The following is a 15,872-nucleotide window of genomic DNA, read 5'->3' as shown; positions in this document are numbered from 1 at the left end:
AGGCCTAGCCCAGGCGGGACGGCCCCGATCGGGGGCAAGGCCAGGGCCCAGCGAGAGGCCTGACCTGGCCAGGCCTCGCCCTCTCCATGACTCGACAATTCCCGGGGAGGCCCGGCCATGAGGGCGAGAGAAGTAGGTAGATGGCTCGCGGGCCCCCCTGCGGGCACGCGCCTGGCCCATCCCCCTCCCAGCCCTGCCCCCACCTCCTTAGAGCCTGCATAACACAGCGAGATCGGGGGGGCCCGATCAGGCCCACCACTGGGCCCGACGCGGGCAGCGCCGCGCGGAGGCAAAGTAAGGGAGAAGTAGGCCGAGCTGGGCCTAACACCGCCGCAGCCAGGCCTAGGCCGCGACCTGCCGGCGGGCGGCCCACACTTACTCGGATCCTGAGGCCATGGCGCTGGCAGGGGAAAGGGCGAGGGAAAGCGGCAGGCAGCAACTCCTCAAGGCGGGCGACGAGTCTCGGACAGGCTCACAACAGCAAGCCGGAACGCTTGGCGCTGACTGCACCTCAGAGCCGACTCATCGGAAAGGGAAGCTCCGCCCCGCGCTGCCTCGCCTACCTAGCAACAGTGTGCGCTGACCAATCATAAATTCCGCCCGGCCAGTGCCTCAGCCAATTGGAGAGGGGGAAACGAAGAAAAAAGAAGAACAAGCGCTCACCCTCCTCCACCCAGTCCCTCTTCTCTTCCCAATCGTCACGAGCTAAGCACGACACCCGTCATCCAATCGCAGCACTACCCCTGCTGTGGCTGTTCTACTCCGCAATACGGGTCGGGCAGTCAATGGCAAAAATCCACCAATGGGAAAATCCAGGCGGAAAGTCCTACCACGACGGCCATCCGAGCTACCCTCGCCTCGCGATTGGCTAGCACCTGAGGAAAGGGAAACGCGCGGGGAAGGTTGAAGCTAATTAGGAGGGACGGGAGGCGGGTGTTCGGGCAGTAGATCGAGTGCGCGGAGCGCTACCTAGGTATAGCCGGTGGGGCTGCTCTGTCGGGGCGGCCTCGGCGAGGCTTTGTGGGGACGCGCTTCAGGGCCCTCAGGTGAAAGGGTGCGTACGGGGGCCCGGCCCTTTCTCCCCACACAAAGGCACCCGCGGGGCTCCTTTTCCCGATTTATTTAGTTTTGGGCAGGTTTTCTTTTCTCTGATTGTTGTTTTTTTTTCCAGGGCTGGACTGAACCACCCGAACAGCCCTCCCGCAGCTCTTCCACCACTGCCACGACCTGCTGTCCTCCAAGCATCGCTTCTCGGTCCATTTGAGCACTCACATTCCCACCTGGGTGGCGTTTCCTTAGGGCCAGAAACATTGCTGGAGCCAAGTGGTATTGCACCCGTAGCCCTAGCTCTGGTGGCATGAGGGAGAATCAGATGCATCCGATGCCTGTTCTCAGCCATCTGGCACGGGCAGGCACTCCCTTGTTTTCTCCTAGGTGCTTATGAATATTTTAATTATCTGGTGCTCTGTTCCAAGGAGCTAACTAGTACTTAATCCCTGCTTCCTCTCTTCTGTCCTCCTTTTTTTAATGCCCAGGCAGTAAAGTAAGACTGAAGAACAGCTGTGGGGCTTTCCCAGCCTAGAGGAATCTGGCTCTACTGAATTTAACTTTTCCCAGCAAGCCACTGTCACCCAAGATCTGAGTTTTCAATCCCCTCTGTTGTTCCAAAGCAGGATTCGTTTACCCAGTGTAAACAGTGTGGAAAATCTGAATCTGTTTAATGTTGGAAGACTCGGGAAACAATATACCAGATGAAGTGATGGATGCAGTATGAAAATACCTGGAAGATCAAAAGGAGTAAGTCCTTTGAAAATTGAACTTAAACCTGGAGCATGACTGGTAAGAAAAAATAATATCCCATCAATCAGATTGGAAATGCAGAAAGGATTAGAACCTTTAATTAATACTTTTCTAGAATATGGATTATTGTGGGAATCTCAATCTGAATATAATACTCCCATTTTAACAGTGAAGAAACCAAAATCACAGGAATATCAACTGGTACAAGATCAACAATTATTTACTTTTTTTTGTTTCTTAAATTAATTAAGAATTACATCCACAAAGATTTCAACATCATGTTCATCCCTTGCTCTCTAAGATTTTTTCTGAAGGAATTGCAGAGCAAGGCCCCTCCAGTATTCAGAGGAGGCTGCAGCAGCTCCTACCTCACTCTTCTGAGCTTTGTGTAATTGATGGAAGAGTATCTAACAAGCTCCCTCAACTTGTCCCAAATCTGGGTTCTTCATCTGGTGTGCAAAGAGCCAATCGATGCACTTAGTCAAGATATTTGTCTTTATTTCTAGTCTGCAGAGTAGGGTGCCAGGCATCTAACACCAGCCAGCATATCTTTTTGGGAAATAAATAGGGTCTTGTATACAAAATAGCAACAAAGGAGCAACTACAACAAAATACATGACTGGTTAATGATTCATTCACCACTCCCAACTATATATATGCATCTAAGCTCATGTTTAAAACATTTAGGGTGTGGTGGGTTAAGACACAGACTCCAGGGTGAGAAGCAATGGAATCGCTTATTATGAGAAAATGCTTCCTTATATACTTTTACAGTGGGAACTGAGAATAAGCAACCGGGATACAGAAAGTGCAAACAGCACTCACACCTGCTCCGTAGCACATAAACAGTCCTTGGGTTCCCAGGATGTAGCAAATAACACACCGAGCACATGATGAGCAGTGTTCTGATTTTTGTTAACATTCACAGTGCTGCTCACAGCAAGCCCTGGCCCCTGGCTGGTCTCATTATGTCTTCTTCTTTACAGATAGAGGAGGCCCTTTTTCTTTTCCCCTGGCTATTCTCCACATTAGGGAAGTTACCCAGTTAGCATGCTCGTTATTCATAAGTGAGTGTGTATTTTGGTATTATAATCACCTAAGGTTACTATAGGATATACTCTTATCTTGACATTATTCCAAACGGACAGGGACGATTTCAGCCAGCACCTTCTCGCCGCCTCCTACCCTGCCGCCGATTCTATCCTCAGACCGGTAGATGGCGAGGCCAGACTGACGGTTTTCAGGCTTGTTTTGCTGTTTTGAAACATGCGCAAGCCCGCCGTTTTTCCAGATAATCCCCGCAGTTTCGAAACATAAGAATTAAAATTTTGGCCAGTATAAACCTGCCGTTTTTCTGTAGTTGTATGATTGAGTTTCTTTTACCTCTTCCTGATTTTTTCTTATCTAAGGTTGTCTTTATCTTGTGAATGTTTGGTATCTCAAGTGTGATTGAGTTGCCTTTCTCACATTGTTAACTTTTGGCCTGTATCTTGTCAATCAAATGGGAGAAAAACCAATTCGAGGTAAAAGCATTCAATCAAATGTTAATTGTGCGGATGCTGGGGTGGTGGGAAGCTGTGCCCTTAAATCCCTCAATATGAAAAGCAACAACCCCCCAAAAAACAAAGGGGAAAAAAAAAGGCAGGGAGGATCGGCTCAGAGAGGAGCATAAAATTTAAATTTTTGTATTTAACATCTAATTGAGTTGCCTGTCATTCATCATGAACTTTTCATATCTAGATGTTTGAATGAGTGGTCTTTGTCTCTGTGAATGTTTGATGAGTTGCCTTTATCTTATGAGATCACTGAAAATAATGGCAGAGCAAGGTGGACATCTCTGATGGCTGAGCACAATGAAGTTAGCACAGTCAGCTTGAACTCTCCCCTAAATATACACAGTTTCCTTGCAAAAGTCATATCAGCAGCTCTTGGTCTAACAAATCCACACCAGGCAGGTAGGGCCTACATTAGGCTTTCCCACTGAACCAGAGAGGAGAGGCTAAGAAGGTGGTATTTGCATCAAGATGAGAATTGGTCATAAAAGATCAGAGGTGGAGTTAGTTATTGGGGAGGCTGTTTCCTCAGGGCTGAAGATGACTAGGGGCAAGTTTTGCTAATGGAGATTCAAAAACTAAAATGAGTGTTTTGATGCTGCTTCAGGTTTGGAGGAGAAACAGTGTTAGCTAAAAAGCTATTTTAGATGAGTGACAGAAGGAAAACAGTAACAAAGGACTAAAGAAAAAACACCATGTAACAGGTGACATTAAAGTGAGAGAAGGAACAGTTGACACCAAGCACAACAAAATACAGAACCCCAACAGCTGGATGACAAAGTTTGCATGAGAGTGACTATAGAATCATAGAATGGTTAAGATTAGAAGGGATCTTAAAGATCATCATGTTCCAACCCCCCTGCTATGAGCAGGGACACCTCACACTAGACCAGGCTGCACAAACCTGGCCTTAAATACCTCCAGGGAGGGGGCTTCCATAACCTCCCTGTGCAACCTATTCCAGTGCCTTACTACCCTCATGGTGAAGAATTTCTTCCTGATGTCTAACCTAAATCTCCCCTCTTTCAGTTTAAAAGCGTTACCCCTTGTCCTATCACTACCCTCTCTAATGAAAAGCCCCTTCCCAGCTTTCCTATAGGCCCCCTTCAGGTACTGAAAGGCTACTACAAGGTCTCCCCAGAGCCTTTTCTTCTCCAGGCTCAATCGCCCCAAAAAAGTGTATGCCTATGTAACCCACTTCCTTATTCTCTGGGGCTGCTGGTAGGACAAGGATTGACGTTTTGCAGACATCTGTTGCAGCAGGCTACTGAAGTGTGGGGTTTTACAGGTGACATCTTCTTGGTGCGTGGAGGGATGCGTGCAGTGGAGTTCAAAGTGGTGGAGACAGATCCAAGTCCTTACTGCATAGTGGCTCCGGACACAGTGATTCATTGTGAAGGAGAGCCTATCAAACGAGAGGTGAGCAGAATCCTGCCATGCGGTTCTACTGAAAAATCTGTTTTGGTAACAGTCCTTGAGAGAGTTCTTGTTTGCAGTTCCTGTTTTGACATTTTGTGTATTGAATGTAATGATTAAAACCTCTGGTTTCAGGAGATGAGGTGCTGCTGAAGATAGTCAGAGAAACGTGTTTCCAGTGTCCTTCCTCACATGCTGAGATAGCACCAATGCTTAGGTTTGCTGATGAGGTGCCATACTTCGGCAGGAGCTGGCTTTGCATCTGCTTCCAGATATTTCATGCTGGACTTAGATGCATCTTTTAATTCCAAAGTTCCCTTGATCCATAGCAGGGAGGGCTTACAACTTTGCTAAATTTCATGCCACATGAAAAGAAAGCAATTAGTGCTTTTTCAGTGAGAAATTTGAAAACTCTAAATTGTTTATATTTAAATTTTTTCCCCCCACTTCCTTAAGATATCTAGCTTTGAGCGTCCCAAACTTGAGGCAGCCTGAGTGGATTGTCTGTCAGGTCTTGGCCACCTTACTGTTACAGAGTAGGAAAACTCAGAGAAATGAGCTAAGGTGGTTGTATACTTCTTAAAGTAAGTGCCTTTTTACTACCTGCAAATCAGTGTGAGTGTTGGTTTGTAGTTAGCTTCCTTCTGAAAAAATCACCTGTTTGGCACTTGTGAGACTATGTCTGGGCACTGAATGAGTCCAGTTTGGGTTCTTCAGGACACAGCAGAGACAGATAGGAGCAAGTTCAGCCAAGACCACCAAAATGATGAGGAGCTGGAGGTCAGAATGAATGAGGAACAGCTGGGAGAATGGGTTGATGAAGCATGGAGAAGGGAAGACAAAGAGGCAAGCTTACTGGCAACTGCCTGATGGGAAGGGGCAGATAATCAGGCTCTTCCAAGAGCTGCACCCAGAGACAGGACTAGAGGCAACAGCACAAGCTGGATCAAGGGAAATTCCCAGTAGATACCAGGAAAAAGGTTTCCCCAAACCCTGGAGCAAGGCCTGGAGTGAGCAGGAATCTCCAGACCTGCAGACCTTCAGTGCTTGATAGGGCCAAATCCTGAGCAACCTGCTTGAGGTAGTAGTTGCTGTTTGTGGGGCTTGGACTTGAGATCCTCTGAGATTCCAGGCTGTGTAATTTTATTTTTTTAGTGTGGCCTAATGTTACAAATACGTAAGGTCAATAGCAGTTTGGACAGCCAAATGAATGGATGCCGTAGACCTATACTGGAAGAGTATAGCTCTACAAATCTGGATCCCTGGGGGTACTAGTGGAAGAAAAGCTGGACATGAGCCACCAATGTGCACTCGCAGCCCAGGGGGCCAACTGCATCCTGGGCTGCATTAAAAGAAGTATGGCCAGCAGGGCCAGGGAGGTGATTCTGCCCCTCTACTCTGCCCTGGTGAGACCTCACCTGGAATACTGTGTCCAGCTCTGGTGCCCCCAACACAAGAAAGATGTGGACCTGTTGGAACGTGTCCAGAGGAGGGCTGGAGCACCTCTCTTATGAGGACAGGCTGAGGGAGTTGGGGTTGTTCAGCCTGGAGAGGGGACCTCATAGCAGCTTTCAGTACCTGAAGGGGGCCTACAGGAAAGCTGGGGAGGGACTTTTTACAAGGGCTTGTAGTGAGAGGACAAGAGGTAATAGTTTTAAACTGAAAGAGAGATTTAGGTTAGAGATCAGGAGGAAATTCTTTAGTGTGAGGGTAGTGAGATGCTGGAACAGGCTGCCTAGAGAAGTTGTGGAAGTTCCATCCCTGGAAGTGTTCGAGGCCCGGTTGGATGGGGCTCTGAGCAGCCTGATCTAGTGGGAGGTGTCCCTGCCCATGCAGGGGGGTTGGAACTCAGTGATCTTTAAGGTCCCTTCCAACTCTAGCCATTCTGTGATTCTATGGAAACAAGTGTGGCTAGCAGGGCAGGGAGGGGATTCTGCCCTGGTGAGACCTCACCTGGAGTAGTGTGTCCAGCTCTAGAGCCCCCAACACAAGAAGAATGTGGACCTGTTGGAGTGTGTCCAGAGGAGGGCCATGAAAATGATCATAGCGCTGGAGCACCTCTCTCATGAAGACAGGCTGAGGGAGTTGGGGTTGTTCAGCCTAAAGAAGAGAAGACACCGGGGGGACCTTATAGCAACCTTCCAGTACCTGAAAGGGCCTATAAGAAGACTGGGGGAAAAACTGTTCACAAAGGCATGTAACAGTAGGACAAGGGAAAATAGTTTTAGGCTAGAAAAGGGTGGATTTAGGTTAGACATTAGGAAAAAGTTCTTCAAGACCTCATAGAATCATAAAATGGTTAAGGTTGGAAGGGACCTTAAAGATCATCAGGTTCCAACCTCCCTGCTATGAGCAGGGACACCTCACACTAGACCAGGTTGCACAAATCCTCATCCAACCTAACCTTAAAGACCTCAAAATTAAGTCAGCACAATCAGCTAGCACATGTTACAAATGGTGTGACTCATACACTAGAGCCTTGTCTTCTCCAGGCTGAATAGCCCCAACTCCCTCAGCCTGTATTCATAGCAGAGGTGCTCCAGCCCTCTGATCATCTTCATGGCCCTTCTCTGGACCCTCTCCAACAGCTCCATGTCTTTCCTGTGCTGAAGGCTCCAGAGCTGTACACAGTACTCCAGGTGGGGTCTCACCAGAGCAGAGGGGCAGAATCCCCTCCCTCGCCCTGCTGGCCACACTTCTTTTGATGCAGCCCAGGATGTGGTTGGCCCTCTAGGCTGTGAGTCACACTGGCAGCTCATGTTGAGCTTCTCATCTACTACCACCCCCAAGTCCTTCTCCTCAGGACTGCTCTCTCGCCATTCTCCCCCTGGCCTGTATTTGTGCCTGGGGTTGCGGCAACTCAGGTGCAGGACCTTGCACTTGGCCTTGTTGAACTTCATACAGTTTGCACAAACCCACCTCTCCAGCCTGTCAGGGTCCCTCTGGATGGCATCCCTTCCCTCTTGGGTGTCAACTACTCCACACAGCTTGGTATCAGCAGCAAACTTGCTTAGGTTACACTCAATCCCACTGTCCATGTCTGCAACAAAGATGTTGAACAGCACTGGTCCCAATACTGACCCCTGAGGAACACCACTCGTCACTTGCCTCCATTTGGACACTGAACCGTCGACCACAACTCTCTGCGTGTGGCCACTCGGCCAATTACTTATCCACTGAGTGGTCCATCTGTCAAATCTGTGTCTTGTCAGTTTGGAGACCAGGATGTCGTGTGGGACAGTGTCAAATGCCTTGCACAAATCCAGGTAGATGACGTCTATCTACTATCTCTGTAGCCTTGTCATAGAAGGCCACCAAACTGGTCAGGCATGATTTGCCCTTAGCGAAGCCATGTTGGCTGTCACCAATCACCTCCTTATTTTCCATGTGCCTTAGCAGATTTCCCAGGAGGATCTGTTCCATGATCTTGCCAGGCACAGAGATGAGACTGACTGGCCTGTAGTTCCCTGGGTTTTCCTTTTCCCCTTTTTAAAAATAGGGGCTGTGCTACTTTTTTTTTTAATCAGCGGGAACCTCACCAGACTGCCAAGACCTCTCAAATATGATGGACAGAGGCTTAGCAACTGCATCTGCCAGCTCCCTCAGGACCCCATCAGGTCCCATAGACTTGAGCGCCTTCAGGTTCTTTAGATGGTCATGAACCCATTCCTCTCCTACAGTGGGGGTACTTCGTTCTCCCAGTCCCTGCTTCCACCTGCTGTGGCCTTTGTGATGAGGCTGGAGCACTTGTCAGAGAAGACTGATGCAAAGAAGTGATTGAGAACCTCAGCCTTCTCAATATCCTGCGTAACTTGGTCTCACGTTTCCTTCAGGAGAGGGCCTACATTTTTTCTTGGTTGTCCTTTTATCCCAAACATACCTATTGAAGCTTTTCTTATTGCTCTTTACATCTCTGGTGAGATTTAATTCTATTTGGGATTTGGTTCTCCTCACCTGATCCCTAGCTGCTCGGACAACCTTTCTGTAATCCTCCCAGGGTATCTGCCCTAGCTTCCACCCTCTGTATGGTTCCTTCTTAAGTTTGAGCTTTTCTAAGAGTTGCTTGCTCATCCATGCCCGCCTCCTGGAGTTTTTACCTGACTTTCTCTTAGTTGGGATGCATTGCTCCTGGGCCTGAAGAAGGTGATCCTTAAATATCAGCCAGCTTTTGTGGGCCTTTCTTCCCTCCATGATATTATCCCATGACACTCTGTCAAGCAGATCCCTGAAGAGGCTGAAATCTGCCCTCTTGATTTCAAGGGCAGTAAGCTTACTGTGAGCCCTCCTTGCTGCCCTAGGGATCTTGAACTCCACCATTTCATGGTCGCTACAGCCAAGGCATCCCTCACCAGCCCTTCCTTGTTGGTGAGAACAAGGTCCAGCATAGCACCTCTCCTTGTTGGTTCCTCGATTACTTGGAAAAGGAAGTTATCATCCACGCACTCTAGGAACCTCCTGGATTGTTTGTGCTTCGCAGAGTTGTCCTTCCAACAGATATTAGGGTGGTTGAAGTCCCCCTTGAATACCATGGCTTGCAAATGTGAAGCTGCTCCTATCTGTCTGTAAAGTGCCTTGTCTATACTGTCCCCTTGGTCAGGTGGCCTGTAGCAGACCCCCACTGTAATGTCACTTGTCCCTGCCTTCCCCTTAATCTTAACCAGTAAGCTTTCTGTTTGCTCCTCATCCATCCCCAGGGAGGGCTCCACGGATGCCAGCTGGTCTTTGACAAAGAGGGCAACACCCCCACCTGGCCTCCCCTCCCTGTCCTTCCTAAAGAGTTTATAACCCACCATTCTGAGGGGGTTAATTCCTTCCCTTTGTTGACTGAATCTGTTTTTTGAAGAATAAACTAACTCATTTATGGTACCAACAGTCCCTAAAACGGTTTGAGTGTCCTTTTTAGTAGATGGTGGGGCAATAGCTGTTATTTTGTTAATCACATCCATTGGGATCTGGCGACGTCCATCTTGCCGTCTAATTCCCAGGAACTGGATCTTTCGTGTAGGTCTCTTGACCTTGCTTCTTTTTACAGCAAAACCAGCATCCAGAAGAATTTGGATGATCTTTTTACCTTTCTCAAAGAGTTCTTCTGGCGTGTCACCCTACACGATGATGTCATCGATGTACTGCAGGTGTTCTGGAGCTTTACCCTTCTCCAATGCGGCGTGGATCAGTCCATGGCAAATGGTTGAGCTATGTTTCCACCCCTGGGGCAGTCGATTCCAGGTGTACTGAACCCCCCTCCAGGTGAAAGCAAACTGTGGCCTGCACTCTGGTGCTAGGGAAATAGAGAAAAAGGCATGAGCAACGTCAATAATGGCATACCACCTGGCTGCCTTCGACTCCCGCTCATACTGAAGTTCTAGCATGTCTGGCACAGCAGCACTAAGTGGTGGTGTCACCTCATTCAGGCCACGATAGTCCATTGTCAGCCTCCACTTGCCATCAGGCTTGCGCACTGGCCAGATAGGACTGTTGAAGGGTGAGTGAATCCTGCTGATCACTCCTTGGCTCTCCAATTGCCGGATCAGCTTATGAATGGGGATCACAGAGTCTCTGTTGGTGTGATATTGTCGTCTATGCACCGTTGAAGTGGCATTTGGCACCTGCTCGTCTTTGACCTTCAGCAACCCCACTAGAGAAGGGTCATCTGAAAGGCCAGGCAAAGTATGCAGCTGTTCAGTGTCCTCAGTCTCTACAGCTGCTATACCAAAGGCCCACCAGTACCCTTTCGGGTCACGGAAGTATCCTTTCCTGAGATAGTCTATGCCAAGGATGCACTGAGCATCTGGGCCAGTCACTACAGGGTGCACTTGCCACTCCTTACCAGTGAGTCTCACATCGGCCTCCACAACAGTCAGTTGTTGAGATCCTCCTGTCACTCCAGATAGTCTGTCCCTTTATGATTCGATGGCATTACTGTGCACTGTGGTCACCATTTGACTCGGGTTCGACAACAATGCTCTCGATCCCCTCCCACCCAGGTAGGGAAGGAGAGAGAGAAAAAGAGAGAGACTTGGCTGGATTGAAAGCTAAACTACACAGCTTTAATTAAACACTAATGATATAAGGAAATATATACAGTTATATACAAATATGTTCAGATATGAGCAAAAGCCTCTCGCTTCCCTCCACCCCCAGCACTCCCCACAGCACTCCCCTGAGCTGGAACAGTCCCGAGAAATTCTGGAGCTGCTGCTGGAGGAAGCAGAGAGCGATGAGGGTCAGGAGAGCTCGACCCTAAGGGTCGAGGGTGATGGATGGACGGAGTCTTCCCTGGACGCCAGCCATGGACGGAAGAGAAGGGAAGAGGAAGAAGGAAGGAAATTGTCTTCTGTGATCTCTGACCTTCCTCTGAGCTTACGTAGATCTATGGAATGGGATATCTCTGGCCAATTTTGCTTTCTGTCTAACTCAGCCTCCTACGGGGGGGGTCATAGATCTCCCGGTAGTGTCTGAGCCGGCAGAGTGAAGGTGTGACCTTGAAGACCCTGGGCTGCATCAAAAGAAGCGTGGCCAGCAGGTCGAGGGAGGTGATCCTGCCCCTTACTCTCTGAACTCCTGAGACCCCGCCTGGAATACTGTGTCCAGTTCTGGAGCCCTCAACACAGGAAGGACATAGAGCTCTTGGAGCAAGTCCAGAGGAGGGCCATGAAGATGATCTGAGGGCTGGAGCACCGCTCTTATGAAGACAGGCTGAGAGAGTTTGGGCTGTTCAGCCTGGAGAAGAGAAGACTTTGGGGAGACCTTATAGCGGCCTTCCAGTCCCTGAAGGGGGCCTACAGGAAAGCTGGGGAGGGACTTTTTACCAGGGTATGTAGCGATAGGACGAGGGGTAATGGATTAAAACTGGAAGAGGGTAGATTTAGGTTAGACATCAGGAAGAAATTCTTTACTGTTAGGGTGGTGAGACACTGGAACAGGTTGCCCAGGGAAGTTGTGAATGCCCCTTCCCTGGAGGTGTTCAAGGCCAGGCTGGACAGGGCTTTGAGCAACCTGGTCTAATGGGAGGTGTCCCTGCCCATGCAGGGGGCTTGCAACTAGATGATCTTGGTCCCGTCCAACCCAAACCCCATTCTATGATTCTGTGATTTGTGCTAGTGTTTGAGCTCTCTGTGTGAAGAAGTTGTTTGGGTTTTTTTTTTCCTTATTTCTAACTGGAATTTTCTTTGCAGCCATTTGTGTCTGTGGTCTCTCATCCTTTCACTGCACACCATGAAGAAGATTCTGATTCCCTTTTCCCTATAGCTACCCATTAGGTAGCTGAAGACAGCTACTGGATTTCTCCCTTCCATTTGGTATATCTCACCTACTGATACTTGAATGCCTAAATAGCCAATTGGCATCCCTAGATTTTGCAGGGAGAGTTTTGGTCCAGGCAAATTGGCTCCACCTTTCCCTCCAGGCATTGGAGTTACCGCCCTTCTGCTTGGTTCACAATGCTTCCAACTTTGGAGAAATGCAACTTGTTCAGGAGAATTTAATTAAGGGTTTGTGTAGCAGGAGACTGTTCCGGAGCAACTCCTCCAAGTTCTCCTTGCAGCAGCAGTGCTCTGGTACTCATCTGAGTTGCTTTAATGGTAGGGTAGGCTTAGTGTGAAATCAGTGTTCTCCTCACCTGGTGGTATTAACATGGAGTAATTGTTTCTGTTTGTTTTTGCAGGCCCGCCAGGCCGCCCCTTGTGTGCTCTTCTTTGATGAGCTGGACTCCATTGCAAAGGCTCGAGGTGGGAATATTGGTGATGGTGGTGGTGCTGCAGACCGTGTCATCAACCAGATCCTGACAGAGATGGATGGCATGTCCACCAAGAAAAACGTCTTCATCATTGGTGCCACCAACAGGCCAGACATAATTGACCCAGCCATCTTGCGCCCCGGCCGCCTGGATCAGCTCATCTACATCCCCCTGCCTGATGAGAAGTCCCGGGTTGCTATTCTTAAGGCCAACCTGAGGAAATCACCAGTTGCCAAGGTAGGATCTGCTCCCTTACTCTGTCTGACTTGGGTTTGCTGTGTGCTGTACATGCTCCTCACAACCTAAGGATAGAGCAGAGGGCTGGGTGACTGCTCTACACAGTACTGAGCTGGGGAAACCTTCAGTCCCTGAAGAAATTATTTCCTGTGAGGGTGGTGAGACACTGGCACAGGTTTGCCCAGGGAGGTTGTGGATGCTCCATTCCTGGAAGTGTTCAAGGCCAGGTTGGATGGAGCTTTGAGCAACCTGGTCTAGTGGGAGGTGTCCCTGCCAATGCAGGGGGGTTGGAACCTGATGATCTTTAAGGTCCCTTCCAACCCTAGCCATTCTATGATTTACAGCTGCTTTACAGGGTCTTGCTGGGTGTGTGGGGAGTGTGGCCTGCCTTTGTATGTGGTTAACTTTCCCAAAAACAAGAAACTTAACAGCTCATATTTTTAAAATTGGCTAAAGTTAAGGCATCACCTTGATACCATGAGATCTAAAGGCACCTCTTTGTCACCTGAGGGTGTAAGATGTAAAGAACAGGTGTCTCATTTTTAGGGGTTTTGTTTGTGTTTGTTTGTTGTTTTTTTTTCCTCTAGGATGTCGACTTGGATTTCCTAGCTAAGATGACCAATGGCTTTTCGGGGGCCGACCTAACAGAAATATGCCAGCGTGCCTGCAAACTAGCCATCCGTGAGTCCATTGAGAGTGAGATCAGGCGAGAACGAGAGAGGCAGACCAACCCTTCCGCCATGGTGAGTGGGGAACTCTGAACTTTCCCCCCTCATGAGATTGGCAACCCACCTCTGCCCATGGGTGAGACGGGAAGTGTTAATCCTCTCCATAATCCTTGGATGGGGATGAGTGGCCTCTCAGCACAGAGCGTGGAGCTGGATTTGTTCTCATCTTGTGGGAGGGTGAGGCCCTCCTGGGGTGCTTCATTGTATCATTGCTCAGAAGACCCCTGCTGCAGCTGGGACTCATAGTTTGCCACAGTGTTCCTCTCCAGCCCCTACTTTGGTGGACATTGGAGCATCCTGGTCTAGAGGGTGGATGTTGGGCCATGGAACTCAGGCACACTGCTCACCTGGGCCTTCTGTCCTGCTGCAGGAAGTGGAGGAGGATGACCCAGTTCCTGAGATACGCAAGGATCACTTTGAGGAGGCCATGCGCTTTGCTCGACGCTCTGTCAGTGACAATGACATCAGGAAATATGAGATGTTTGCACAGACTCTACAGCAGAGCCGTGGCTTTGGCAGCTTCAGGTAACTATGGAGGAGTGGGAGGAAGGCACTGTGGCTCAGCCAGCCCCAGAACAGAGCACCGAGGCAGCTTTCTGTGTTTTCCCATTCTCCCCAGCGCATACAACAGCCAGCTGAGCATATAGCAGGTGTAGGCTGTGCTGCAAGTCAGTTGTAGCTGCTCTGTTAGTGCTCCTGAAGTCCATCAACCTTTTTTTCCCTTTAGCATGAGCAACATCCAGCAGCCATATAAGCCTTTTGTGTGACTTGCTGTAAGACTTCATCCTATTTCTCCTGCCTGTCCTACTTGGCACCAGGGTGTTGGCATGGAGGGAGGGGATTGTGATGAGCTGTGAGGAGACTTTTGAACAGCATCCCTTTTCTTCCCTTCTGTACCACTGCATGCAGGTTCCCATCAGGTAACCAGGGTGGCACAGGTCCGAGCCAAGGCACAGGAAGCAGCAGCGGGGGAAACGTGTACAGTGAAGACAATGACGATGATCTCTACGGTTAACTTGCTGTCCTGTGTGGACCAAACTCCAAATCAGGCCACGTTGTATGGGGAAAAATCCAATGTTCAGTGGACTCTCAGCTTCTTAATTCCTCAGTCAGAACAGTGTATCTGCACATCAGACTGTACAGGGAATGTTATCTAGATCAATGTTCAGTTGGGAGGCAGACAGTGAATTAACAAGGAGGGGAACCGACTTAATTTCTGAGAAATTTTTGTTCTAGTTTATATGGCAGAATCAGCAGCTTTAGCAAAGAGTACAGTGCTAGCCTGTATAAAAAATATCACACAAAATAATAATAATAATAATAAAAAAATCCCACAAAACTCTAGCCAGGCCCTGGCAATTCCTTGGTGTGGGACTGATGCAGTGTAGCTTGTGCCATCTCTGTAAACCCTGCGTCTCATGCTATCTCAGCACTCCTCTGTCTGGTGGAGTCCATTTGTATGTGTACTTCCCTGGTGCATTTGAGGTTGCTTATACCTGTTAGCCCAAGTTAACGGAAGAAATTTGTTTCACAGTCCTTCTCCCCTGCCCTAATTTGGCAGGAAGCACCAAGTAAGAGAGACTGGTAGCAGGTTCTCTCTTTCTTCTCCAATGCTGGCCCTGAGCTGGTTGGTTTCTGCTGCCAACCTGCCCCTTTCTGTGCCTCATACTCAATAGTCAAGTTCTGATCATGGTTCTTATCCTTCCTTTCCACTTACAAATTGCTGCTTTGCTCCTTGGTTTATTTTCCCTTCTCTGAACTGAAAAATGTGCTACTGCTGTACTTCAGTGTTTTATATGAAAGAAGCCCTGGGTCTGATCTGATCAAGCACACAGGAGTGGTGTGGCAGGCTGGATATGGCCCAGCCCTGAACCAAAGGGGAGAGCCTGTTTGAGGCAATGGCCATAGGACAGAGTGACCACGTGCTATTGGCTTTTAGGGGGGGTGCAGAGACTGAGGATTTCTGCAGAGTGGCTTAAATGTAGATTGTGTAGCAGAAGGGTGCCCCAGGCCTTTGGGGCTGAGCCATGCTGGAGAGGGCAACCTTTCCCATGGCAGGAGCTGTGTGGGGCCTGGATGGTAGGAATTTCAGCCCGAAAGCCTGGTAGGTCTAGGAGGGCTTCATCAACCTGGCTAGATTTAAGGGTGGAGGAGACAAGCGAGGCAAGTCTCATCTGAAAATGGCAGAAGGATGGGACTATCCATGAGAGGGGGGCTTGTGCATAGCAATAGGGAGAAAAACACTGAAATTTGGAACTCTGTGTTTAAATAGCACAACCCCCTGTTGTGGTAGGAGGCCATGTAAGCCCCCTGAGGAGGGTGGGTAGCCCTTGCTCAGGTGCTCTGTCCTACTTCAGCACCACTCTTGCCCTGTCCTTACACCACCTTTGTTCTGTGCTGCAG

The 15,872-nt window shown here is 49.0% G+C and overlaps 2 protein-coding genes across 3 annotated transcripts in view; one reads left to right on the top strand and one right to left on the bottom strand.

Moving 5' to 3' along the window:
• The window catches only part of LOC127395166 (transitional endoplasmic reticulum ATPase-like), a 44,830-nt gene extending 44,283 nt beyond the window's left edge, over window positions 1-547 (bottom strand). Inside the window, 1 exon segment of the mRNA XM_051641669.1 lies at window positions 380-547. Within this exon segment, the coding sequence (XP_051497629.1) occupies window positions 380-396 (17 nt within the window). The 5' untranslated portion in view covers window positions 397-547.
• Window positions 548-1,637: 1,090 nt separating this feature from the next.
• On the top strand, window positions 1,638-14,813 carry LOC127395196 (transitional endoplasmic reticulum ATPase-like). 2 transcript variants are annotated; one of them, XM_051641770.1, is made up of 6 exons: window positions 1,638-1,797; window positions 4,642-4,772; window positions 12,433-12,741; window positions 13,329-13,484; window positions 13,840-13,994; window positions 14,379-14,813. In XM_051641770.1, the coding sequence occupies exons 1-6, from the start codon at window positions 1,764-1,766 to the stop codon at window positions 14,482-14,484; spliced, it is 891 nt and encodes a 296-aa protein (XP_051497730.1). In that variant the 5' UTR covers window positions 1,638-1,763; the 3' UTR covers window positions 14,485-14,813. The 2 variants fall into 2 exon arrangements, with proteins under 2 accessions (XP_051497730.1, XP_051497731.1); XM_051641771.1 differs by lacking the exon at window positions 1,638-1,797 and adding an exon at window positions 1,802-1,839.
• The last annotated feature ends 1,059 nt before the right edge of the window (window positions 14,814-15,872 follow it).

This window comes from Apus apus, chromosome W (genome assembly GCF_020740795.1).
Source record: "Apus apus isolate bApuApu2 chromosome W, bApuApu2.pri.cur, whole genome shotgun sequence".
NCBI classification, from domain to species: Eukaryota; Metazoa; Chordata; class Aves; order Apodiformes; family Apodidae; genus Apus; species Apus apus.
Note: the sequence above shows the minus strand (reverse complement) of the source record. Positions and strands in the feature narration are given on the sequence as shown.